At 45.5% G+C, this 26,576-nt stretch overlaps 3 protein-coding genes across 4 annotated transcripts; 1 reads left to right on the top strand and 2 right to left on the bottom strand.

Annotated features, from left to right (window-relative positions):
- Positions 1-12,954: 12,954 nt before the first annotated feature.
- On the bottom strand, positions 12,955-15,670 carry atp23 (ATP23 metallopeptidase and ATP synthase assembly factor homolog). The gene is made up of 6 exons (XM_037459906.2): positions 15,237-15,670; positions 14,960-15,005; positions 14,500-14,581; positions 14,283-14,420; positions 13,828-13,911; positions 12,955-13,735 (listed from the first exon to the last, which is right to left on the bottom strand). The coding sequence occupies exons 1-6, from the start codon at positions 15,382-15,384 to the stop codon at positions 13,532-13,534; spliced, it is 702 nt and encodes a 233-aa protein (XP_037315803.1). The 5' UTR covers positions 15,385-15,670; the 3' UTR covers positions 12,955-13,531.
- On the top strand, positions 14,890-20,607 carry rpap3 (RNA polymerase II associated protein 3). 2 transcript variants are annotated; one of them, XM_037459895.2, is made up of 17 exons: positions 14,890-15,027; positions 16,315-16,475; positions 16,563-16,727; positions 16,822-16,932; positions 17,040-17,167; positions 17,266-17,387; positions 17,469-17,539; positions 17,627-17,761; positions 17,935-18,062; positions 18,186-18,307; positions 18,501-18,571; positions 18,734-18,826; positions 19,142-19,323; positions 19,443-19,626; positions 20,020-20,117; positions 20,200-20,300; positions 20,413-20,607. In XM_037459895.2, the coding sequence occupies exons 2-17, from the start codon at positions 16,323-16,325 to the stop codon at positions 20,496-20,498; spliced, it is 1,950 nt and encodes a 649-aa protein (XP_037315792.2). In that variant the 5' UTR covers positions 14,890-15,027; positions 16,315-16,322; the 3' UTR covers positions 20,499-20,607. The 2 variants fall into 2 exon arrangements, with proteins under 2 accessions (XP_037315792.2, XP_037315791.2); XM_037459894.2 differs by lacking the exon at positions 14,890-15,027 and adding an exon at positions 15,961-16,116.
- Positions 20,608-21,016: 409 nt separating this feature from the next.
- Positions 21,017-26,327, bottom strand: LOC119210166 (hemicentin-2-like). The gene is made up of 13 exons (XM_037459892.2): positions 26,202-26,327; positions 26,036-26,086; positions 25,628-25,876; positions 25,279-25,545; positions 24,567-24,863; positions 24,203-24,469; positions 23,635-23,883; positions 23,279-23,548; positions 22,886-23,131; positions 22,337-22,654; positions 21,861-22,136; positions 21,488-21,736; positions 21,017-21,402 (listed from the first exon to the last, which is right to left on the bottom strand). The coding sequence occupies exons 1-13, from the start codon at positions 26,260-26,262 to the stop codon at positions 21,380-21,382; spliced, it is 2,823 nt and encodes a 940-aa protein (XP_037315789.2). The 5' UTR covers positions 26,263-26,327; the 3' UTR covers positions 21,017-21,379.
- Positions 26,328-26,576: the final 249 nt, after the last annotated feature.

The raw sequence follows: 26,576 nt of genomic DNA, 5'->3' as shown, positions 1-26,576 counted from the left end.
TAATTCTCTTCTCCTTCTTCAAACTGCTTTCCCGGGCAGCTTTTGAGATTCGTGTGGCATTTTGCAATGTGCATTTTGATGGTAGGTGTTATGTGTGAGGCCTTGTGGTGATGAGAGTTTTATGAGTATAGACACAGACATGAAAACCGCCAGAGGCTGAGCTGTTTCCTAGCACCTGGGACACTTGGCCATTCTCTGTTTTATGTTTGCAGCTTGCCCTATTATCTCTGAAATGTGTATTTTCAGGAATGCACACTAACTCAAAACTGCTAGCAGCACATAAGCTACATTTATAAACACCTGCATATACTTAACGCTTGGGGTAATCGCGTACAAATTGCCAATAAGGCGAATGCTGTCTGAATGTAGTCGAGGCTGGTGGAGAGTTGACCTTCAGGGAATTTTTACGAGCCACTTGAGGCGAAAAGGTAACCTTGGAAGTTTGGTTTAAAACTCCAGGTGGTGTCCGGCCTTCACGTCAACACTATCTGTCGCCCCATTGCATTCCTCCCCTGTATGCAAAGAGAGCTGTGACATGGTGGCTGGTGTTGCTGTCAGCCTGCAATTACCTTTTTAATGTGCTTCAGCACTTTTAACAAAGTCTGGATCACTCTGTCTGAGTCCACACGAGTACAGCCATGGTCAGATAGTAGAGTAGAGATGAAGCCATGTTAAAACGAATACAGATGAATGGTCAATAAATAAGAAACGCCTAAACTTTGCCAAACTAAAATGAGTCATAGAGAAATGAATGCTGCCATTATGATTCAATATTTGTGGCAAACTCATTTCAACTAAATCTACAACATTGTACCTCATAAAACCAGGACTGTGACTCAACTCTCTAAATGCATTTGGTCTCTTGCTCTGTTCATTAAAATCTTGTTCATGCTGTTAGTTGCCGTGGCCTCTCTGATGTTCCTTTTTGGTAAGAGGAAGCTTCCATATGGTGGATTGATTCAGGAGAGAAACGTTACGCTCCTACGCCAAAATATCTGTATTATTGCTGATAACTTTGGTTCATATTCGCTACAAGTGGTCATATCAGAAGAGGCAACAGAACCTCTGTGCATACTGAACCAGGTAGGAGTGCTTTTTGTGGCCTGGCTAACTAGTCGATTGCAAATAGCTTGCTGACTTGTTTCGTCAACTCCACCCCGTGTAGACAAAAGGTGCAGAAATAATCCTTTAACGTGCCCAAATCTGATTTTTTTTTTACTGGCATTTTGTGAGTGTTTCAGCTCCTGGTTGCATATCTCGGGTTGTTTTCAGAGTACGTTGGGCGCTCTGTATCGGGAGGCACTCACTACACACCTGTGGCAGCAGCTGGTGAAAGCTGCATATAAATGATTGCACTGTACTGTGTCGTTGTGGGGAACGCTGGTAGTGAATGTAGAGGCTGAGTGGCCTATAAAAAAGTAGGATAATGAGTACACTGTGATGCGCATGCTAAGTAAACAATGTAACTTTGGCAACTGGCAGATGAGGTCCAGTTCTAACAAGGATAGTGGGCATCAGTCATCGGTCTCCACGTGACCTTTGACCTCTTGGAGAATCAACACTTCAGACACTCCTGGGTCAAACACACTGGCACTGAGTGTGTGCTTAACCCCAAACTATAAGCCAAGAGACCCCCCCCCCCCTCCCCCCAACACAAAAATACACTCAGACCTGTCTGTTAACACCTCTTTTCAACAAATCACCTTTTTTAAACAGTGTTATGCATACCTTAGTAATCCCAAATAGGCAAATATTTTGTTCAGCTTTCAAATTTTAAACTTTGGGTGTAAACAAAATCTTCAACATATTTGACAACATCTCAGTGGTCACAAAGTTCAACTTAAAACAAGTGTCTTTGTTTCAGTGCATTCACTGTTTTTCATAATTATTCAAAGGCCTGGCGTAAATGGGGTTTCTCATTCAGGGGGATAAAGAGGATATTTAATTTTTTTTAAACTTTTGGAGCCCACCACCCACCACACTAAACTAAGTTTTCAAAGGCGTGAGCAATGTAGTCCCTTGGAATGATGGGAAATGCCTCTCAGTGACAACGAGCAAACAAACACTAAAGGTTTTTAATTTCAGGCCAAGCCTGCTGTCGACAGCCCGAACAAATGAAAGCAAAGGAAGGAGTGAGGACGGACGGAGGGACCTGATCTTTATGAAGAAGAAATATCTCTCGCCTTTTGTCGATGTTGAGAACCCTTTGTAGACTTAATCTGATAACAGGGTGTGTGTTTTCATAAGTTTGCCTAGCCACTATTTGTTGAGACCCACAGCCGCCAAACGGTGTTTGTAAAACCTGCCGTGCTGAATCTCACTAAAGGAACTAGTGCTCCAAACAAAGGTCTCACTGATTATTAGTCTACATCTTAATTCGATTTTTCAACAGCTTCTCAGGGAATGAATGTTTGTGCCGCCACAGTTTATATGTTGGCAGGAATGTCATAGCAATTAAGTCATACTTTCTTCATGTGTGCCCGTCATTAATGAGTACAACATGGCCCCGTCCTCCACACATGAGATGAATTCAATCTTGGCTTTTTTCCTCACGTGGAGAAAACTCAAACAAAGCATACGAAGACGAAGATGAAAATGGTCACGTACAAACAAAGAGGCCTAGTTGGGTGCTTTTTAGCCACAAGAAAGAAGGATTTTGCATCTCTGTAAGTAGAAGGAGGTCCATACGGGTCTGCATTTCCAACCTGGTGACAATCAATCCGCCCCGTACCGTCACACACAGTGAACCCGGCGAGCGTGTTCTGGCAGGCTGTGTTGTGCAAACAAGCGCTGCCTTTTAGAACCACTGAGCTGTCGAATATTCATTGTTTGGTTAAGGTTTCAGTGAGAAATTACGACATCGGTAGGCGGCATGGGAGCAGCTCAGCAAGTGTGGGGGGGGGGGGCGGGGGGGGGGGGGGGGGATTTCCCACTTTCCCCTCGGACCAGGGCCGCCAGGCCCCAATCCTTGGACGCAAAGACTGCCGTTTGGATGAATAGTTTGTCTTTGGCTGACTTGCTTTGAAACTTGAAGCAGCCATCAAAAGAAAAAGACTGTGTGCTTTGAAGTAGCTGATGGATGATGTACGGTGCATTACCAGAGTTTTATTGTGCTGAAGCCTCTGAAATCACACCGATGAGATACCATCGTCAAAGGGCTCATCTCGTAGCCGCTCAATTCTTTGTCTATCGTCAATGTGCGATGGCTCCACAAAGGACACGTGCTTTATAGACACTTTATAGACGGGTCTAGGTGTTTCAAATACCTCGGGTGAGTGAACTTTCTGTGCGTATTATGACAGACGAGTGCTTTTGATTCCGTAAAACAGTATACAGAATAAAATGACAAGCCAAGCTTTTTAAAAACAAAGCACAACAACTCAAATAATAGTAACACATGGGCTACGCACATTGTTGTGCAGCCCTGGAACTTGTTACACTGTTTTAGGTTTTGCTTGATTGAAAGTCTGAATAACTGCATAAAGCAATAAAAATGTACTGTATATCAAAGCAGAACATCGTGACTGATATTTAACTGCGCTGTATGTCAGTCTTACGCTGCTGAAAGCATTTGGCTGAGAAACACAAAAATAATCCCTCGCAGGCTTTAACATGTCATGTGCTCGCGGGCCCACCCAGAAGAGTGGCTGCAGCCATTTCTCCTTTTTTCATAAGCTACTTTATCGTCCGTTCACTTGTGCTGAAAACATACACACGTCCTCCCACGCTGACTCAGCGAGCTCCAGATGGAAAATGGAGAGCCATTTTTCCCCCACAGTGCCGGGGGGTGGGGGGTGGGGGGGGGGCTTGCATCTTTACGCTCTCTTCATGATAAAGGTTCTCAAATGTTTTCCAGACTGGATGGCTGCAGCCGCTGTGTGGCGACTGCGTCCACGTCTTGGGTAATGTCTTGGCACCAACGGTTCACTTGGTGAAACATAAATAAGAGCGCTGCACGCTGTGCCGGGCAGGCGAGGAAGGGCTCCGACTGGCCTCCTCCCCCTTGTCATCCATGCCCCCCCCCCCCCGTCCCCCGTCCTTCCCTCGGTCTGGACATTCACTTGTTGGCTGGAAATAGCCGGATGTTTTGACGGCGAGGCTTTATTTTAAGTTTGGGCGCTTGGGAGCCTTTATAATATTCCCACATTAAAGCGTGTCTCCGGGGTAATATGCGAGATTCACGGGGCCGTAAACTACAATCACAGCCAAGCATCAATGCAAAGGTACAAAACAGACACTCTAAAAGTAACATGAATAATGATTTTGAAGGAGGGCAAAATGAGAAATTTGTATGAAAAGACAGATTGAAAGTGAAGGTCTGGCTGGGAAAGGAGCAGTGGGACAGAAAGAAGGAGGAGAGAAGGCCTGGAGAGGCCTGAATTACTATCATTATTGTAATGACTCCGTAATGTTTTCTTTCCTGAATCAGTAATTGTTACCAAGCCCGCTGTTCAGAGGTGCAGGTGGACAAATTGCTGGACAGCATTACTTTCCATGACACCGAGGGGAATATAATCATTTCCACAATGCGGACCTCAAACTGGACTTTTCTCTCTCTCTCTCCATCGAACTTTTGGCACGAAGTCCCACTTTTTAGCAGGAAGACCTTGAGGCCTGATGGATTTGGTGCTCTTGAGAAAGTAGTTGTGTATTGCTCAAGCATTGTCTCAGGTCTAAGTTGAACAATATCGTAATGTATTTGTACTACCTGCTTACTTACTTGTTTAAAATATATCAAAAAATCATTTGACATCTCTTTTGATGTGGAAATATTGCAGATTTATCCTGAAATCCGACTACCTCACAGTTTTCCAACTCACCACATGAGCCACAGTTGTGTTGATTCGGAATGTATTGACCCTTTTAAATTTCCATGGCCCGTACAACCCATTTGAGCCCCCACCCGGCAACACCTGCGGCAAACTCCCAACTCCTAAAGCAGCCAGATGTTGCTCTACGCCTTAGATTCCTCTGCGGTTTCATAACAAGGTCTCGCCGGATTGAAGCAAAGTTTGCTGATGTGAGGCTGCGAGATAGGAAGCAGGACTGTATATATAGTTTTTTTAATCAACGCACAAATGATGTGTCCTTACACGGTTCTCATCCGTGAAGTCTTGAAAAGAAAGAATTGATCATTCTATAAGAAGCCTACTGTCAGTTCAAATAAAAATGTCCAACGTCATTTTATTCTCCTCAACATGACAGTTCCTACATTTCCCAGAATGCCTTTCAACTGACTCACAGAGAACATGTCTGGACTTATTGTGTTTGGCGGAGAAGATGAGACAGCCCCACTCCACACATCAGTAGAGCCAGATTTGAAAGTAACCAGTAAAGCTCTCGTCACGCCTCCTCACTCAGAATTCCACCGGCCTCGTTCTTGCATTGCATTCTGGTCCATACTACGCTATTTTCGTTGTACAATCCTTGTGAACTGGTAACGCCGTATTGCAGTCTCATCCAAGGCCTCCAAAGAACTTGCTGGAGGCCACATGACACTGTTTTGACTCTTTTTCTCCCCCACTAACCACGTTCTTTTCGGTCCCAGATGGTCCTCCGTTGAGTTCTTAACATACATCAAAAGCCGAATACCACATCTATGGAAAGTGTTGTAATTACCAGTGTGAAAGCAGCACATATGTGGCACACACACTGCATCAATCATACAGCACCACCTGATTTTAATCGCCTCGCCGTGGCTGCAGCGACTGCCTTGACACCCACAAAACTGCCTAAAAGACGACGAGCGGGATATTAAACGCTCTTCATTTTGAAAGAAAAAGGCTCGACGGCGACCAGCTCTCCTTGTTTTTAATGAAATGATAAAACACCCTCTCTCCAGTACAGAATCTCAGATGGGCGCCGACATCGCATGAAAACACCTCTTTCTTCGACACGACTAATTAAAACACAAAAAAAAGCCTCAGGGATCCTACATCCTTAGACTTGACCACAATGAAATGCTTTTCAACCACTGAAATTGTGGTGATTATGTACGGCAATTACTAGAAATGACCTGTTAATGTCTTGTCTCTGGCTGCTTTATAAATGTAAATCTACTATTCCAACTCCTTTTAGCTCTGTTTGTAGTCTCCACCGAATCCCGAGGGACATATCTGTCTCTTTAGCTTCTAAATGCTTAACTATATTCACCAGCCAGACCCCTTTGCCTGTCTGCTGTTTGGTGCTGAGTAGGTATAGTGTGCAGTGGGTTGTTAGACCCTTGTCTCTTAAAATAACTGTACACTGGCTCCATAGAAAGTATACTGGGACTAGTGTCCAGAAAAGCTTGAGGGAAGTCCAGAGTTGGGCCTTAATTGTCAGCTCATTTCTCCCTACAAGGGACCCCTTCACCATTATAGATGGTCTTTTAATCCAATGTCAGAATACAAATCCATAGCAGAGCAGCTTTTCATTTTTTTGTTGGATGCAACGGCTCATTTTGTTCAACAATAAAAAAAAAATCAGCTCCTTGCTGTCATTGTTAATTCCTTGTAACATTGTTAAAGGGTATTCACATGCTGGGCATCATGCACATGTGTTATCATGCAGGCCACCAGCTTATTGTCTATGTGCCCTCTCCCACATGCTGCATGGGAAATGTTTCTGGTCAGTGACTCATGCAGCATGTTGAACCACGTGAAACCAAAGCTCTGTGCCCCTGTGTTGGTCTGCCAGGGGGCCTACAGTGCTGTCGGAGCATGCCTTACAAGTCGTTTCCATGCTCTCTCAGCGACCAAGCTTGCAAATAGCTGCGTTTTCCATCAGAAGTGGTTTCTCCGTGATTTTTTTTTCTCTCGACTCCTTTCTTCCTCAGGGGGGGGGGGGGGGGGGGGGGTTAGGGGGAGGGGTGCCAGGATCTGGTGGAGTGTGGAGGAAGGGTTGCAGAAAAAAGTGAAATGTGTCGCGCACTCAGCAGCACGGTCCAAGCACACGTTTGTTAGCAACAGTCTTGGGTCTTGGGACATGTAGACTAATATTTACTGCCTGTGGAGGCAACTTGGCAAAGATGGCCACGGCGTGTGGTGCAAACCCAATCACAGTGTTCTCTTAGCTAATGAACTGTAGGATGATCCACTTAAACTCACATTTAGAATAAATACTTTAAGTGAGAAATCCTTTGTCTTGTTGCGACTTCAGTTCAGACTTAAATTGGCTCAGTTTGTTAACTTAATGGGGGCTTTAATAAGAAACCATCATTAATTCTACTGTACTGCCGCATCTCCACTCTGATGTGTGTGTGTTTGTGTGCGTTCACTCTATCACACAAGCACAAGTGTGTAAATATGGGGTTTGATTTTTTTAAAAATTGTGTTACAATTCCTGAGGTTATTTACAGGTTCATAAATCTGGCTGAGGCCAGTGTGATGTAAAGTTTTACCCAAAGGGTCGCGTGTGTGAAACAGGAAGCAGCACCAGAGCGACCTCTAGTGGTTTGATGCACATATCCAGTTTGGATTTAGGTAGGGGAACCTGAACCCAGGTCCAATGCAACATAGAGAAATATGTGGCAGGAGACATGCTGCATTTAGCCATGTAAATACTAAATTAACCCATTTGGATGGTCTTTGCCATATTAATATTGATACACATGTGAAGATTTAAAAAGAGTCTGCCTGTGCGATCCTTGCAAACAACTCTCTTCATCCAAGTCACTATTGTCACCAAAGTTCTGGAGTGAATCAATGTGTTTTCTATAAGATCATCCTTTAATTACCCACCGGCTCAGGAGGCTAAAGGTCCCCGAGCGAGTGGCTGATCAATAGTGCCGGGCGCTTGTTTAAAGCTGAACAGCGATTGATCCTGGCTCGCCCCCCCCCGCTGTCTAATGAGTGTGATGCGCAACGAAGACGGACCCTGTGCTCAGGTAGAGCCAACGCAGGTTTACTCAGGAGGAAAGATAATTGGACAAATTGCTGCAAGAGTTCAAGTTGCATACTCGTGTAGATTTAAAGTTGTTTTCTGATGATCAATGGCAACACCGTGACATTAGTTTGTTAATGTACCCAAACGCTCGCTTGGTGCCATGAATTAAAAATGGCTTAATCAACGCTGTTAACCTGTGCAATGCACCATGTGCTTGTGCGTCATGTGACCTGTGTTTGTATACTTGCTCTGCCTGTTACGGGAGAACGCCAAAAATGCATTCAACAAAATGTCACCAAACTGATTTTGACCAAAGAAAATCCCCCCTGCAGGTGTAATTGTATCATCTCTGCACATCTGTGTTGCTCAAGGACAGCGTGGCAGTTTAAGGGATCAAACCAGTGACCTTCCGGTGACAGGACACTTCTTCTTTTTCCACTCCACTGAGCTATTTCACACGGCTGTCCCAATTCCGTTCTACTGTGACCGGCCAATGTTTGCAGAATATGGCATCAATCCAGCCATCGCACAGGTCCTCAGTGAAGAGGGGTAATCCCTCCGGTTGTGGGTGTTCAGGTTCAGCGGATCTGCCGCTGACAGAACTCAACCGTGACAAAGTCTCCAGATTGGAGGACAGTTATCTGGACTCGCCACGCCGGGGACGGGACGAGGGGTCAAATCAGATCAGGCTCACCAGAGAGGGGGAGTCCACCCTCCAGGCGATCTTGCACTCCTCCCTTCAATGCATTGGAGGTCCCAGCGGCCTCGGGAGAAGAAGGCCGGACACGTATCGCAAATGGGGCGGAGAGGAGGATGAGGTGATCCTCTGATGTCCTTGGAGTTTAGAAAGATAAAGAATTGAAGCGCACACGAGATTTGGGTCTTAGCTGATAGCTGGAGGACTATAGCCCAATCTCCAGAACACTTCTCTGACCTCTCCAACTATATAAAAACAAGTTTATTTGTGACTGTATGCGTGTGCGTGTGTGTGATTTGGAGCAGATAAAAACCCTTTTGTTTAAACTAAACGTATCAATATTTTGACATTAACACACCCACAGAAATCCTCCCCAAATCCTCGGTTCAGGCCCACACATCTCATCAACCTTTTTTCCTGCTGTTTGTGGAGGCCAAAACAAAGCTGAAGGGAACACGAACACATTTCTTGAGTGGCCGCATTATTGCTCTTCTCGCTTCAGCTTTTCTGGATGAGTAAACAGGCAAACACTAGTGTTTAGATTGTTTTTATGTTGCTAAGAGATCAGGTTTAAGCCATCCTGATCTGTTTCGTCACCCAGAGGCAATTTGTGGTGCAATTTGAATGTTTATTAGCCGTAAACCCGTTCCGACGCGTTGGGTAACACTGGATTGGAGATTCGTCAAATGCATCAGCTCTGTGTTTTACTGTGCTCTCTTCCCCCCCTTTCTCATCCTGTTTAGGTCTAGTTTTATGTTGTGTTCTGCAATCTCCTGGTATGTGCTGCACTTTATTCCTCTCTGCTTCCAATTCAGTCTACAGAGTTTTGTTAAAATTGTGCTTCTAAATTACTTGTCAAGGTTAGCAGAGCTGCCTGTGAGAATGTATTAATGAGGCCGCACCTTTAGGGAGAGTTAATAAAAAGAAAATCAGCGTCGCTCTTACCCCGGGACATTGTCCAGCGGTTGTTATGTTAATCACTTAGGCCTAATTAATATCATGCATATCATTAAGCAAAATGGAGATTTAAATGCCAACATGCTTTAATTACTGTTGTAGAAGTAATCTACATATCTGCAGTGAGAGCTAAGCGTCTGCCGGTGCCAATTTACTTGAATCCCTCTCATCTGCGCCGCAAAATGAGAAAATGACACGGAAAAGTTTTCAGAAATAGTGGAGAAAATTGTAGTGTATCAAATATAGCAGCTTGGTAGTGTAATGCCATGACATCACCTTACAATGAACTGATTGGTCTATGAGTTTTTTTTTATAGATTTTATGCACATTTCTGGGGGTTTTGTGCGACTCTCAGACAGGATGTTTAGCAGCGTCAAGATGATCGGCTCTGTGTGTGCGTGCGTGCGTGTGTCACAGAGGGGATTTCCTGATATAATCTCCGGTCCTTTCATTCCTTATAAACGTCACTCCGTGTGCCACCCACAAATCCCTCGCCTTAAGGGCACACAACTAACACCACCCCCCCCCCAACCCCCCCAACACTGACAACAAGAAATTCACTTTGAACTTGAGATGGATGAAATACACAGAAAGTATTCTGTATCCTGTCACAGCTGATGTGAAATTCAGATTTTTTTCTAATTCATTTGGGACTCAAAGTGCGTGTGTTTGGACTGCAGCTAGTTTTTATTCTACTATTCTGTTCCTCCTGCTCTGAACTAACCCTGCCCCCCCTATTTGCCTCACTTGCCCCCCAGATCTTTTTTCATCTTAGTACAATGTGATGGATTAACTTGAGTTTCTTCCTTCTTTCATTATTTTGAGATTTGTGACCAACCAACCAAAAATCCCGGTTAAACGTTTACATTTATTGGGAAGAATCTTTCAAGTAGGCCTTGAATTACACACAGTCCTACTTATACAAAGATGATCTCTACCAACTTTCAACAACTCCTTAATTAATCCTCAACTTGTGCCCATAATTAATTGATATACCCCCCCCCCCCCCCCCCCCTCCTGCTGCAGTCTCAAACAGTGCTTCCCCGCTGGGGGAGATAATTGTCAGGTTGGAAGGTTCGCTGTGAATGGTAATGATTTCAACTTTTTCTTTCTCAGTCGCTCTCCGCCTGTTAACTCCATAATTCATTATACATCTCATTGTAAGTATCACACTGTATTATGTACAATGACTGCAATCTGTTGGCAGCTATGGAAAGACTCACTGGTGATCTATGTTAAAAAAAAATAACTAGCAATATTTGTTGAATGAGAATAAGAATATTGTTTCGTATTCGTACACCTCCCTGGTGCCCATACACTGCCAATAATACACATGTTACTGTTAGCCAATGTGCAGACAAACATGTATATACATCCAGTACACATATGGATATGGGATGGATGTCTATACAATACCTGTGTGTCTGTTACAAGTACCCTCTTCTTTATTTTGTTCTCCTTCCTCTCCTCGTTCTGGTTATGCACCCTCACATACCTGTGTTCAAATATGCTGTCGGCTGATAACACAAGGTTCACAGAGGCCATCTTGAGATACGCACTCTTGTCCTCAATCAGCCGAGGAAGATTGTTCTCCTCGGGCTAAAGAACAAGGGACTGGACTCAATACATTTTCTTTGTTCAAGGGTCTCCCCAGAGTGCTGGAGGAGGGACAGAAAAAATGTCCACCTCACCCAAAGGATGCCACGTGGACCCGCATTTCCCCGGGTCTGCTCGCGTTCATTCCAAAGTCATCTAAGAAAATGCAAATGTGTATGTGTGTGTGTGTGTGTGTGTGTGTCAAACATCTTTTCCCCCCCCGAAGGTCATCCCTTACTTTTCATTTGGTTCGAAAAATATGCATCCCGCGTTAACATTCATGGATTTCTTCATGAAAAATAAGGCCAGAAAAAAGTGTCTCTCTCTCTCTCTCTCTCTCTCTCTCTGTACAGCTAAATAATTGAGCAGTCTCTCATTATCAACTCCACCCCCGTGAAGAGCAGACACCTTAAAACTCTCACAGTCCTCACAGTCCACCACCTCTGAATCTGGCATTATTCTAATTAATGAGATGAGTTCATTAGTGCTCTCGGGGTTAATGTGTTGTCCTACAGCAGATTAGTGAAGGGAATTAGGTGTTGCTGGAGCATCCTAATTTGATCGCCGTGGGTGTCGCATGCTTGAATAGATGGAATAATGAAAGTAGTCACTCTTCGCAGCGGCAACTTCATTACTGAGGTTCTGCCCATGAAAGGCCCGACATTCACCTGGAAAAGGATTCAATTATGTGAATCAATAAAACAGTGACAGCTTTTGGGGGGTTTGAACGGGATGTTCTGATGACGCGGATTAGTGGCACCGACTGCCACCCACAGGACTGGGATGGTACTGCACTTATGGATGATCAGCACTACATGACAGCTGGAAATGTTCTGCGGTCAAATGGATATTAGTAGAGCAATATAACATTCTTAATACATGTTGTTCCTTCAACATATATGCAGTTTCTGCATACAACCTTGTATTTGTTGTTGTCGGCTGCGTTAAAAGACAAGTTTTAGTCTGCTGCAATCTGTAACCTCGTGGCTAGATGCCGCCAAAGCCAACACTCTTGGCCTGTACCGGGTTTGATTCCAGCATTTCTACTCTTGATACATTTGTTTTTTATATATATATATATATGTGAGATTTAAGTGTGAGTGGGTTGCACGGACTTGGACTCCGCACCATGCTTTTCCTCAAATCCTGAAGTCAATACAAGAGCATTAAAATAAGCCGATTTACAAATCCACAATCTTGTTCTGCGTGTCTAATTGTATCCAATGCGTTTAGCGGCTGGCATTGGATAAGTTGACAATTGCAGCAGTCATTCTTTTGTTTTGTATGATTTCTGTATTTAGCCTCCTTGAGTGTATGACAGCACAGATCCCCATAGCATTCCCTCTTCTTGTTTCCTCGTGTTTGTCTCGCATTAATCCTCCCCCCCCTCGCCTTGAAGCTGTTTTCAGCCTTTTCTGCGTTAAGCTTCTAAAATTAACCTAATCTGCTTGGCTCGTCATCCCACCCACTCGCCTTGTCCTTCGAGCCCACACTCATCTCGTGTTTTCCAAGAGGGAAAATGTTTGCCGATGAGTGGCGTACAACGCGGCAAAAGCAGGCACACCAAGTGTCTCTGTGGTTACGATGCAGAGGGTGTTGTCTTTGAGATAGGGAGAAGAGGAGGAGACGATTATGAGGCTAATTCCCTTATAACTTTTTCCCCTCATTAATCTCGGTGGAGGGATACGAGATTCTTTAAATGCTAATGCCTAATAAAGATGTCAGCAGTGACATTTTCCGGTTGGCGCCGCGGATGCGATCAAAGTTGACCGTGTTGTTGTGGAAGAACTTTTCTATCACTTGCCTCACATGTTCATTTTTAGAATCCTCAATTGGGATTAGACAAAGGCGTTATGATGCCATGCGCATACTTATGACCCTTTGGCGATTCACAAAGTCAAACAGTAACGTAGCTCCTCCCCCTTGTCCTCACAAACAACTCTTTCCAGAGGAATCAAACTTTTATTCAGACACAAGTTGATTCGATTTGATTGGAGCACAATCAGCTGTATTTACAAGAAGTGAGCGAAGGTCAACGTGGCAACAAGATAAAGAGCTAACGGAGAGAGACTTTCACAGCACATATCGATGGACAAAAATCTAAACATGCATTTCTTTTAAAGCACCCATTGGTCAAAGTAAAAACAAATGGAAAATAAGTGACTGCGGCCTCATCTAATAATTCACTTCCACAACGAAATCCCTCCTCACAATCCCTTTTTAAAGAATTGGTATAAAAACAAAGGGTGAGCGTGAGATGTACTCCCCTTACCGTTCGGTGGACAAATCATTACGTGAATATCCCTTCTGAGGGGATTTGGTCGTCATTATGGTGAGGCTTCTATATTCACCAGGGCCCTGTTTGTCAGCGTCACCGCCAGTCGTAGCACCCTTGGGAGTTAAATGGGAACACGTCTAAAGGTTTGCATAGTATCGATCTCTGTTGTTATGATCTCTGTAGGCAAACCCGGCATCCTTCTTGCCGTGCGGGATCCTTCCGAAGGGCGCGTGGTCGTTGAAACACGAGACGAAGACCTCGTCCACGATTTTCTCCGCTTTCTCTCGGCTAACTTTCCTCACAGCTAGGATGGAGCGAAGGGCCCGGCCTCTGACGCACTCCTGAACCGGGGGGGGAAAAGCACGATCTCAGTGTGGGATTGGCAGACACAAGACCCTGAGAGATGCCATTGAAAGTCGCTCGGAGAGGGTACCTGGTGATGCTGCTTCAGGCCGAAGTTGGATCTGTCAAATTCGTTCCTAAAGGAGCAGTCACCACTGAGGTTAGCTGCCCGAATCTGAAACAATGACACGGAAATATTAACCAACACATGTTAGGCAGGGTGAGGATTGGTTTTTTTTCACCAACAACCACACAGTCCAACGACACAGTTTGAGGATGCGATTAGATGTGGATGAATGACATTTATGAAAACCTCTCCCTTCGCAGATCTTCGTGTTCAAATGTTGGTCACATTGATTTCATTGCTTATTAAAACATGTAATTGTGTCTGCATTGAGTTCTTCTCTGTGCTTTGGGTGCATTTTTTTGAGATTGGCAACAGCCCGCATTTGAACTCGTTCATCGTGACTACAGAAGCGGTGAGAAACCGATGAAACAAACACCCGCGTTTACCCTGCACGCGAATGCATCCGACGCTGAACTCACCTCAGAACAAGCCACATGCCTTAATTCGTTGAACCAGTCCACGTGGGCCCGACAGTGGTCGAAGGCGTGAATGAGCTCATGCGTGACCACTCGGGTCATGTGGGACTGCTTGCGGATGTTGTTCTGACACAAAACAATCTGCAAGAAAATCAAAATATTATTATGAATTCATTTTTCAACGCTTTTATCTTCATCAACTCAAATAAGTATTTCTTACTTGAGAAGAAACTGCGTCAAATCCTCCACTAACTGTCCCGTCACAGTCTTCACAGGAGAAATGTCTATCTTTGAACACTTGGCTGCGTTAAGAGGAGAAAAAAAATTACGTAATCTTAATTGGTTTTCTTTTGTGTAACAAAAATACACGGTTTTAACTCAATATTAACGAGACATTAAAGTAATAATAATTATATAATTTTTTTGAGTATGTATGTTGAGCAGCTCTAAAAAAATACTAAACAGGACACGTTTAATTTAAGATAGATCACTAACATTTAATTATTGTTATTGGCATTATTATTAGTATTGCTATCATTACGACTATCAAGCATATCATAATAGCATCAGTGACATTTGAAAAACATCTGTTAAACCATAAGTCCCATGCTTTTTGCAGGGCTATGAGCGTAACAGTGGAAAGTAAAAAGAATGGATTTTTATTTTTAGATTACACATACCAGCCTGAACTCTTCATGGCACTGAGAAGAAGTTTGGCATACGGACCTAAGACAAGCACAGAAAACAGGTGACGTAACGGTGTCCCAACCTGGGCAGTTTTTAGCTAAACTCGAGCTGAATTAATCACGCATCCACTGACTGAAGAAACGAGCTCCCGCTACATGCCGTTTCTCTCACAGCGTGGTCATAACGCGAACATTGAGCACATCACAACCCCTCAATGTTATAGTTATAGTTACACGATATCGCTGCCCACGTGAATGCTAATCAACTCACTAGTTTCCATCGCGAACTGCAACATGATCTGACACTTGTGGTTGAAAGTGAACAAGCTCTCTTTAAACGACTTCCCCTTGTACTTCGCCGAGTTTCTCTCCGGGAATAGATCGTATCCATAGTCCTCCTCTTGTTTAGGCTGTTCCATTTTTGTGAAATGTTGTCGTCAATCTGGAAATGTTAGCATTAGTTTAGCACTAGCTAGCTAGCTAGCTAGCAAGAGAGGTCATAACTATTTTGTTGATCACGTGCTTTCAAAAGGTCAAAGGTAAATTGATTGCAATATTATGTATTTGTATTCGATGGCTGTCATACGAAAATGTCAAGAAATGTTATTCCCTTCATGTCATATAAAATATATTGAAATTCTATCGTCCCCCGAAGCTGTTTAGTTAGAAATATATTAAAGTATAAATCATCTATTCAGAGCCTGGTAGGTAAGTCGTTAACTCCTAGCGCAATGAATGGACCAAAGCCAAAAGCTAGCCACCAAACAGTAGACATTCATGGTCGGGTAAATACATCCTGACAGAATGCCGTACAATAAATGTTATTAATATGATTAAACCACAAAAATCAAAACTATTCAAACCAACATGTGTCCCACATGGAGCTTTCTTATCGGTCAGTCGTTGGCGGACTTTGTTAAACAGACAAGTGGGTCAAATGTTTTCAATACGTTGTTGTTTGTGTGGTTGTAAAATAGACGATCTTTGGCTACACCCCCATCGCGTTCTCAGCAGCGCAAAGGCTGCTGGGACTTGGCTGTCATGGCTCCGGACGTAAACAGAAAGCTACGAATAATTCTGTTGTAGTATTAAGCCAAAGTAACTACAGCTACATTTAAGCTGTAATTATCAGCCGGGAAAACAAGTGTCAGGTAACTCACACAGTTCAAGAAGTCTCTTGCGTTTTTCTATATTTCCTCTATTTGTCTTGTTTGTTAGCTAACGTTAGCTTCTAGCAACGCAAACGCATGTAACGTAAGCGTGATGGTCGGGTTTTCCTCTTCGCTGCTACAACCAAGTTTCACAACTACAATTAAAGTGTTTCTCCAAATCAAATCTCTATTTCACAGGGAAAAACATGTCCGTGGGAAACAAAGCCATTGAGTTACAGCTTCAGCTGCGGCAAAATGCGGAGGACCTGCACAGCTTCATGGCGGGGCTGGAGAGCTGGGAGACGGACATCAAAAAGAAGGACGAGGAGCTGAGGACGGGAGGACCTCAAGGGGACAAGGTTAGTCCCTATTGCATACATCTCAGCCGCAGAGGCCGTTCTGGTCTTATCTTCACGTGGCAGTAGCGTGTTGCATCTTTGTTGTAGAAGGCGCTCCCCCCTGTGCGCAACAAAGACTACAAAACAAAGATGAGGGAACGGAAGAAGAAGAGGAAAGAGCCCACAGGCCAAGGCGACGCGATTTCAAAGGAGCCCGAGAAAGCCTCAAAGATAAAGGCATACGACTATCGATCGTGGGACAAGTTTGACGTGGTTAGACTAATAAGCCATTATTATAAAATACACCTAACATGGCCGATGATGTCATGGAGTAGTTGGCTCAAGAGCTTTGCTTCTCCGCTCGCAGGACAAAGTTCTGTCGGAGATGGATAAGGAGGAAAGTCCAGCCGAGTCAAATGGGTCGGACTCTGAGGAAGCGACCGCTGATCAAGAGAAAGCGCTGTCTGAGAAGGAAAAGGTGAACATTGTATGATATGTACTGCATAAAAAATCCAAACCTGAGATAATGATAGTAATAATAATAATAAAAGCTACCCTAAAGCGGAGTGTACTTTAAATTTTTAGGGTAACGCTTTTTTCAAAGATGGGAAGTACGACGATGCCGTCGAGTGTTACACCAGAGGGATGAGCGCGGATCCTTACAACCCCGTGCTTCCCACGAACCGAGCCACCTCCTTCTTCAGACTCAAAAAGTAGTACAGCACTGGCACTAACTGGTTAAATAAATGTACTGCTATAAAGGGGGATGTGTGTTTATACAACGCTTCTGTTCCCCTGTATTTATCCGCAGGTATGCTGTAGCAGAGTCCGACTGCAACCTGGCGATAGCTCTGGACAGCAACTACTTCAAAGCGTACGCACGGAGAGGAGCAGCGCGGTTTGCACTGAAGAAATATGAATCTGCATTAGAAGGTGACAAACCGTACAATGGCCTCGAGCCTCGGTTTAACTCGAGCGCACTGAGATGACAACACAATACTGTTTTCTGAATAGATTATGAGGCGGTGCTCAAGCTCGACCCCGGAAACGCGGAAGCACAGAATGAAGTGCAAAAAATCAAAACGGTGAGTGGCAAAGTGGTGGGGAGAATTAAACCGTCCTTCCCAAGTCTTCTCCTCTTTCATTTCCTCTCTTTACCTTGCTGCTCACAGACTCTCAGTCATCAGGCACCAGCCGCCCAGAGTGTAGTCCAACAGCCACAGGAGGCCCCCACAGCGGACCCTGAGCAGCAGAGACTGATGGAGGAGCAGCAGAGACGACAAGAGGCGGCTATGCAAAAAGACAGAGTGAGGGTTTAGCGCTTCCCATTTTATTTCTAGCCCAAATTTAGAAGCTTGCCTGGTCGCCTACAATGGTGACATTTGAGAGCATATCAAAGTAGGGTTAGTTTCACAACAGTTTGGTTGTCTGTTTTTATTTGGGACCTGGAGACCTTTACTGAGACCAATGTGCCTTTCAGGGAAACGCCTATTTCAAAGAGGGGAAGTATGAAGCGGCTGTTGAGTGCTACAGCAGAGGCATTGAGGCGGACAGCATGAACGTCCTTCTGGCCGCCAACAGAGCCATGGCCTTCCTCAAGCTGGAGAAGTGAGCCCTGGATTTCTCTCTCCATTTCCACCACACTATACCTTTGGGTTTATTAGAGTGACAAGACATCTGTAAAAAAAGAAGCCCAAACTCCAGCATGTTTTCTTTCTGTGTGTGCTGCAGGTATAATGACGCAGAGGAGGACTGCACCAAAGCCATTTTTCTGGACGGCACCTACTCAAAGGCTTTCTCCCGCCGCGCCACCGCTAGAGTGGCTTTAGGGAAACTGGATGAGGCCAAACAAGGTGCTCAATACAACATCACTGTTCACTCAAAAGGCAAACTGCTAGCAGCTACATTCGGTCTTCTTCAACGTCTGGAAGAGCTGAAAGTGATTTGCCTGCAAATTGCCTTCAAATAATAGGAACAGGGAACGTTGTTATCTGTTGTTGTTGACTGTTTAGTTGCATATAAACATATTGTGTGTGTATGTTGCAGATTTTCAAGAGGTGCTGAAACTGGAACCAGGAAACAAGCATGCCCTGAATGAGCTCCAGAAAATCCAGATGGTATGTTTCTAGATCCTCTTGGAGACTAAAGTTTATTCCTCTTCAGTCCCTCGTGTTAGAAGACCAGCCATAAGCAGAAAGACAGGAATTCAGTCTGATTTCATTGGGTCTGATCTTGTAACAGACTACACTTCTGTTCTCTTGATGTCATTCTCGTGTCAGAACGTGGCGCCCAGCGGCCTTCTCCAGAAACCAGGCGGCACACAGCAGAGAATCGTTCAGCCAGTAGACAAACCAACACATTTGCGGTCAACAGTGAGTTTTTCCCTCACTGTTTTGATGCAAAACATTTTGTGCTGAGCACTGATTTTAACTGACTACATTCCAGGGGAAACGTTTTAGCGTGGATAAAAGCAGTGAAAAGCATGATAATGTGCTGTTTTTCTGGAAAAATTGAATTAGTTGATGTTCAATAATAGTTTATACCCCATGTGTCCGACATGCTTCAGCATTATTTTACCAGCAGGTAGCATGTAGAATGAACATCTGGATTCTGTAATGTTCACGTCATAGTGTCTCCATCTGGATCATTTGGCAGTTGAGTGACCCTGAACATGCGCTGCTCTTCAGAAACCTCTGAGGAGGATTGATATCGAGGAGGTGAGCGGCGCGGCGACTGTGTCGCAGGCGGACTCGGCCCTCGTCCAGGAGGCAACGAGGGAGGACGAGTCGTCTCCGCTGTCGACATCACCCACCGCTAAGATGATCAAGATCGAGGAGATAACAGAAGTCCCCTCGCACACATCTCCCAAGTTAGTGGTGCTGCCTCTCTCCCATTGGGTGCTGTTTTATCTCTGTCTACAAAGCACTAAATGTTGCAATATGATAATTCCCACCCTTGTAAACCTGTGTTTTATCCCCTGTTCCCCAGAGCCTGTGTGAGCCGGCAGGCCAAACAGCCGACACAGCGGGGGGTCGTTCCTCCCCCTGAACCACCAGCCAGCACCGCCTCAGCAGTAGCAGACCTGCCTCCTCCACCCACCAACAGCTTCCAGCTGGAGGCCGACCTCCGCAAGATCGGAAACCAGCCTGAAGGGATTTACAGATACCTGAGGGTGAGCTGTTTGTTCTGTAGAACATAAATAAATCATTTGACAAAATCCTATTTGTGTGTTCAGACAGTACCCTTTTAGGCTGTCAGCACCGCATTGGTATTGACCTGGGCAGATTAAGCCAAGCTTCTTGTCTAAAACCTCTGAGCGCAATGGAATGAATGTTTATTGATAAATACTTTGATTTCTTTGATGCATTTCTCCCATTATGTCGACCCATTGCTATCGTCTTGAACTGAAGGGAAAACTCTATACCATGACTTTAACTGGGAGAGACTTAGGTTTTTACAAAGTCCAATGACAATGACAAATTTCACAAACGAATCACACAAGTTCAACCTGCATTTTTTCCTTTTAACTTAAGATGTCACCCTGCTATTTGTTCTCGTGCTGCAGCAAATCCAACCCGAGGCATTCGCAAGCATCTTCCACAACTCGCTGGAGCCGGACATTCTCAATCAGCTCCTGAGGACACTGCATGGTTTCTATATCAAGTGAGTTATAAAAGATGCTTCTGGTTGCTTCTGTGCTGCTCGTTGTGTGCTGTGCGCACACTAACCCACCCGTCCTGTGCAGAAACGAAGCACCGGCCGTCACGCTGGAGATCCTCGGCAGCCTGGCGGGTGTGCGGCGCTTCGACATGGCCGTCATGTTCCTGTCGTCACCGGAGAAGAAAGGTGGAGCCCTCCTCGACGTGGCGCTGCGGCCGACTCGTCATTTTCACCCACAAATTCAATGATGTTGATAATGCGCTTCATTACTTTTCTCTTCCCCCCCCCCCCCCCCCAGTGCTTAAAGAAGTGTTTGACTTCCTCCACCGGTCGGAGCTGGAGGGATCATCTGTCGCAGCCTTACAGAAGAAGTACGGTGTGTGACGCTGCGACCTCCATGGACTACACTTTAAACTACAATACTACATTATTTTCAGAGCCAAAGGAACAATGTAGTTATATTCTACTACTGAATAAACTTACATTCAATGCATTCGGACTGCTGTGTTATGGCCCTGTGGAAATATTCTGATAAGATCTAAAGTCAGAAATGCACTAATTGTTGACTGTCGTTCTGACCTTCGTATATTTTAGATTTAAAGTCTCCCGTGTAGAATTCTGTTATGCAAAAGCTAATTATTAGTAATGTCATTTTGAAAATAGACAATGTTCAGTTGTATCAGTTGGCTGTGGAGAACTCCCTTCTCCGAGTACACATGTTAGGTCGGTTTTCAGAAACTTGATGAAAGTGTGTGTGTGTGTGTGTGTGTGTGTGTGTGTGCGTGTGTGTGTGTGTTTGCGTGTGAGCTGTTGTAGAAAATGGTTCCAGCCTTCAAACGTTTTGAAATCAGTATCACATAATCTCTGATGTGTCACATGGGTGATGAATTGACGCCAGGTAATCAGAAAAGGAACAGAAGTTCATTGTTTATTGAGTAACAACACTGCACTGCACTGTGTGGCAAGAAAAATGGTTACGCATCGTGAAGGAAAATAAGAAAAGCTTTGTGTAATTGAAATCACCAAACGCTATACCTCAAGCACACAACATCCATCCTCATAGCTGACCAATCTAGTTTGGGTCACCGAGAGGTTGGAACCTGTTGGGGAGACGCCCTACTGTCCGTCACAGTGCCGTTACACAATGCCTAAGCAAATACACCCGTCAGGCCACAGTATGTCGTATTAATAAGAACATTACTGCTGAGCACGAAGCAGATCGGAAAAAAAGGCACTTGAAGAATGAGTGCGGTTCTTCTTGCGTTTCAACATCCGCACCAGTGAGGATCTACAGGGAAGAGACGATAGATCAGAGTCAGGCAGCCGCTTTGAACGCTGTCTAAAGCCTCTCAAGCCTCCCAACGCCGGCCTACCTGAGACACTGAGCGTCTCGTTGGCCGTGGCCGTCTCCCCGGTGAATGTGTTCTCAGCCTGGCAGCTGATGGACTCTTCGGACACGTGGCGGTTCACGGTGATGTCGATCACGGCGCCCGTCATCGTCTGCCCGTATAAGGTCCATGTGAAGGTGCAGGAAGGAAAGCACTCTGCTGAGCAAGTGAAGCTCGCTGTGACCCCGATTTCAAGAGCCGCTGGTCCGGCGATGATCACGTTCGTCGGCCCGTCTGTCCGAGTCAGACACACAAAAACAAAAACAAAACTACTCTAGCAGGTATCGAGATGCAGAAGGAGTCCATCAATGTAATGAAATGGAATCATTTCTTACTCCAACCCGTGACATTTGCTTACCGGGCACCTCCACCGTGGTCATGGCGGATCCGTTTTGCCCCGTCACTGGGTTGGATGCAACGCAGGAGAGGGCTGCCGCGTACGGAGGTATCACAGGTGTAAAGGAGATGGAGGCGTTGGTAGACAGAGCCGTTCCTTGGTAAAACCAGGTGATAAGGCACACAGGGAAGCATTGGCTCAAACATTGCAGTTCTGTTGTGGATCCGGGCTGAACCAACATCACCTGACCCACCGGCCTTTTGTTGGCTTCCTTAATGAGCACCTCGTTTGGGCCGTCTGCGTGATATGAGAGAACTTGGGTAATATGTTTGACATTTCTCGTACCACTCTTGTGTTTTTAGGCTACATAAAAATCAGTAGCATAGCTTAGCATTAAAGAAAATCAATAATGTGTACAATCAGATTTTGTATGTGTCATAAAACATCCGGGAATGAGGCTGCAAGTGCCTTGAGTTCCCTGACCGTGGTATACTCACAGTTCACTTTCATCAGGTAGCCCACAGACAGAGTGGGGACCCCCCCCTCAACCACCACCACCAGCGTGTTGTCGTGGATGGTGCGGTTCTCCCCCTCCACCACCAGACACTGGTATAAGCCGTCATCGTCTCGCGAGAGAAAACTGAATGTGATGGTGGTGTTGTCAGGGGAGAATTGCACCCTATCCGACGCTAGCACTTGATGTTGATCCTTGAGCCATGTGATGGAGTTGGGTTCCTGAGGGCCAACACACAGCAGAGAGAAGGGCCGGCCTGCAACCGGCGGGGCTTGGGAGGAGGCCCGTACCGAGAACGGGTCTGCGCAGACACAATAGGACAATATCAAGTTTAAAAAAACTATGGCTAAAATGTTGCTACACTATTTCCCAGTGGAGGATTGTGGGAGGGGCAGAGACCAAAATGTACAAAAGAAGACCTCGAGTAGCACGCAAGGGGGGCCTTCATCATCAATCCAAAAAGCCCATTCCCAGAGTCCAGCAGTACCGTAAGACATTGCACAAAATACTGAAATAAATAGTGTAGACTCACCAGTGACAGTGAGGTTCATAGTGGCGGTGATGGTGATGTTAGATAAAGTGTTCTTGGCCTCACAGGTGAGAGGCTCAATATTGGAGTAGTCACTAATAGTGAGATCCAGCCGATCGCTCTCAAAGGTCTCCCCCATGAACCTCCAAGTGAACTCACAGGACGGCGTGCACGCGGCGACGCACCTGTACGTGTAATCGCTTCCTATTGCCACTGCGCTGTCTCCGTTGATGTTAATGTTGGATAAACCTACAGATGAAGATTTAAAAAAAGGTTTGAATGTCCTCCTAATTCCTATGATTTAATGTCAATTTGATCTTTAAATGATGTCCATTGTGTTACTTAACAAAGCAACACACGTTTTGGGCTCATTCATTACTAAGTTATTTCACATACTCGCCAATTGCAGCTGCAGGGTTTTGTCAATGTAGAGATGTGAGACGGTTTCCTGAGCCTTACACTCCAAACTGACATCTCTGAGGAAAGCGCTAGCGGACAGATCGACGGAGATTGTGCTGCCTTGTGCGGTGATGGGCGGCTGCGCATCCGCGGTAACCACCCACGAGAAGTTGCAGGAGGGGTGGCAGTCGGCCGAGCAGGTGAAGTTGGATTCTACTCCTGCAGTCAGGAAGGCTGGGCCGCTGATGTGTATGTTTGTTGGTCCATCTGAAAAAAGGTTGGAAACTCGTTGAAGGCGTCCCTCTTAAAGCAACACAAGTATGATCTGGGATTGTTTTTTTTCTTCTTCTTACCAATGACTTTCAGCGTCTTCTGGGCGGCGGCTGATGCTTCCGTAGTGGGGTTGAGTGCCGTGCAGGTCAGGGTCTGTGTCTGCTCTGGTTCCACCAGCTGCAAGCTCAGCTTGGGGCCCCGAAAGGTCTCCTTACCCCAGCTCCAGGTGAACTCGCACGCAGGGTAGCAGCTGGCTGAGCACTGAAACTCATACGGCATTCCCAGGGTCATTATGTCGACCCCGCTGATCACCACGGAGGACGGCCCGTCTGCGGTTGGAGGCAGGACACGTGGACAGGCAGACATACATTACTCAGATGGAATGTGGTTAGGCATTTTACTAGTTGCGCCAACATTGTGAACACTGAAGAATGTGGTCGTGTTTGGTGCAAGAGGCCTCGGTGGGTGTCTAATGAGCCTTTCACGGTGGCTACGAGCTCCAGCTAGTGTGGGAGGTCGATACATGCACTTGTCACAGGATGTACTGGATGTACTTGGCACCGAGAAACCAGATGTCAAAGGTCATCAACAGATCACCGATACGACGGGTACACTTCTCAGACCTATTGACGCCCCTAGTGTACTCACAGTTGACTTGCATCTCGTAGACAGAGGACTGGATGACGGGCCCCTGTGCCACCACACACTGGTATGAACCGTCGTCCGCTTGCAGCAGAGGGCTGAAGGTCATCGTGACGTTGTCAGGGGTGAAATGCACCGTCTGGGAGGCTGACATTGGCTCTTTGTTCTTCAGCCACGTGATGGAGGCTGGGTTCTGAGAGCCAACACACTGCAAGGAGAAGGACTTGCCGGCAACTGGCAGGGCCCCAGAGGTGGCACGCACCGAAATCGGGTCTGCGCAGAGAGAATGGACACGAAAGACATGACGTGACCACCTGATATCATTTCTTTACCATTCCAAATCAAAGTGGGAGCCAGTCCGCAGACTCACCGATGACAGTTAGGTCCACCGTGGAGTTGATACTGGCGCCAGATATCGAGTTTGTTGCCACACATGTGAGAGGCTCGATTTTTGAATAGTCGCTGAAAGTGATGTCAAAGTGACTGGCAAACTTTCTCTTTTCCCCCTGATGCAAGATGGGTATTTCTGTCCGGTCACCCTGGAAGGTCTTCCCCATGTACTCCCAGGTAAAGCTGCAGGTTGGGATGCACGCTGCGAAGCAAGTGAATGAGTATGTCTGCCCCATGGTCACTGTGCCGGGACTCTCGATGCTAATGCTGGAGATACCTAAAAAAGTACACAAGGAGTTTGAATGCATTAAGGTCATTCCACGAAGTTACATCGGAACATGAATTCAAAGGTACCGTGTACTAGTTTTTAAATATCTTCTGACTTTCCTAGTTTTCTTTTATAAAATATATATTTTTTCTCTGTTCAAATTTCATACACATAGCTTTTAATCTCAAGTGTGATTATGGACTGGTCAGTATTAGTAATGGATGGAACGGCAGTTACAACAGAAAGGTAATCCACTGTAATCAGAGGCAACCAGAAGCTTATCACAAATATAAACCACAATGTACCACAGTGCGCCGAATACAGCAATAGAAATAGAATCAAACAATTGGACTGACCCATCATGTTTAGCCAAACTCTTAACAGTAATCACAGACATTTCTTACTATGAGTTCCTTTCACATACTTGCCACCGGCAGCGTCAGAGTCGTAGAGATGAACAGATGCGAGACGGTGTCTTGAGCCTCACACATCAGCGTTTCAGCGATGACGGTGCTGGTGTATGGACTCAAAGAAAGGCTGTCGCCTTCATGAGTACTGAGCACCTGCCCATTCCAGGAAACAACCCAGGTGTAGCTGCAGGACGGGTAACAGCTGGCCGAGCAGCTAAAGCTGGACTCGGCTCCGGCAGTCAGAAAGGTGGGACCGCTGATCTGTATATTCGATGGCCCGGCTGGAAATAGATTGAGTTGAAGTGAGCGCCTCTGAGGGGACTGAGGGGATGGATTTCACTTGACTTTGGTCGTCACTCATACCCGTCACTTGCATCGTCTTTTGGGCCGATGCTGACCTCCCCGTCTCCAGGTTGACCACCGTGCAGGTAATGGTTTCTGTTGGCATCGTGTGCAGGAGCTGCAGGCTCAGCAGTGTCCCCTGGGTGGTCACATTACCCCTGGTCCAGCTGTACTTGCAGACCGGGAAGCAATTGGCCGTGCACTCAAAAAAATACGGGATTCCCACTGTCACCACGTTGACCCCATCGATCTCCACTGAGGATGGCCCGTCTGCAATAGGAAACATTATTATTCTGATTCAAAAGGTGAAATTGGGTGTGTTTAGTTAAGACTACTGCATTAATGCTGCAGTCAGAAAAGAGCAAATTCTTTAATGCATTTTTTAAAACATCTGATGATGTGTGAGACTCCAAAGCAAAAAGATCTTACATGAGGTTTCCTCTCCGGTTCCACCATCTCCTGTTTCACTGGTAGAAAACCCTTGGTTATGAGAGAAGATAATATATTAAAATCCATCATGTTCTGGCCACTCATACAACACAGAACCATTTTTAGATTAACTGAATGAATGAGCATTAAACTGAGAATCTCTTACCTGCCAAACAGGTGAGTAGCAGCAGCAGCAACGACGGCAAAGTGGCTGAGTGGTGCTCCATTCTGCCTCAGACAATCCCAACGACTACCCGCACTATTAGAACCATCCAAACTCTTATAGCGCAATGTTTATATATATATATATATATATATAAAGGCCTTGCCCCCGCTTATCACCTGGTAATTACAAAATATAGACGACAAATGACGTAATGTTACCGGCAAAGGAGGGCTGAGAGCAGGTTATCAGCTGGCTCTATTCTCTGCAGAGGGCGTGCATGCAAGCAGCCAACGTGTCGTGAGCTCTTTAGAAGTTTCCTTTGTACCTGCAGGCCATGTGTCTCTGTCCCTTTTCCATATCTGCCTGCGGTCGCAG

This window comes from Pungitius pungitius, chromosome 2 (assembly GCF_949316345.1).
Source record: "Pungitius pungitius chromosome 2, fPunPun2.1, whole genome shotgun sequence".
In the NCBI taxonomy this organism is placed as follows: domain Eukaryota; kingdom Metazoa; phylum Chordata; class Actinopteri; order Perciformes; family Gasterosteidae; genus Pungitius; species Pungitius pungitius.
The sequence above is the reverse complement of the archived record's forward strand: the minus strand, read 5'-3'. Positions and strand labels throughout refer to the sequence as shown.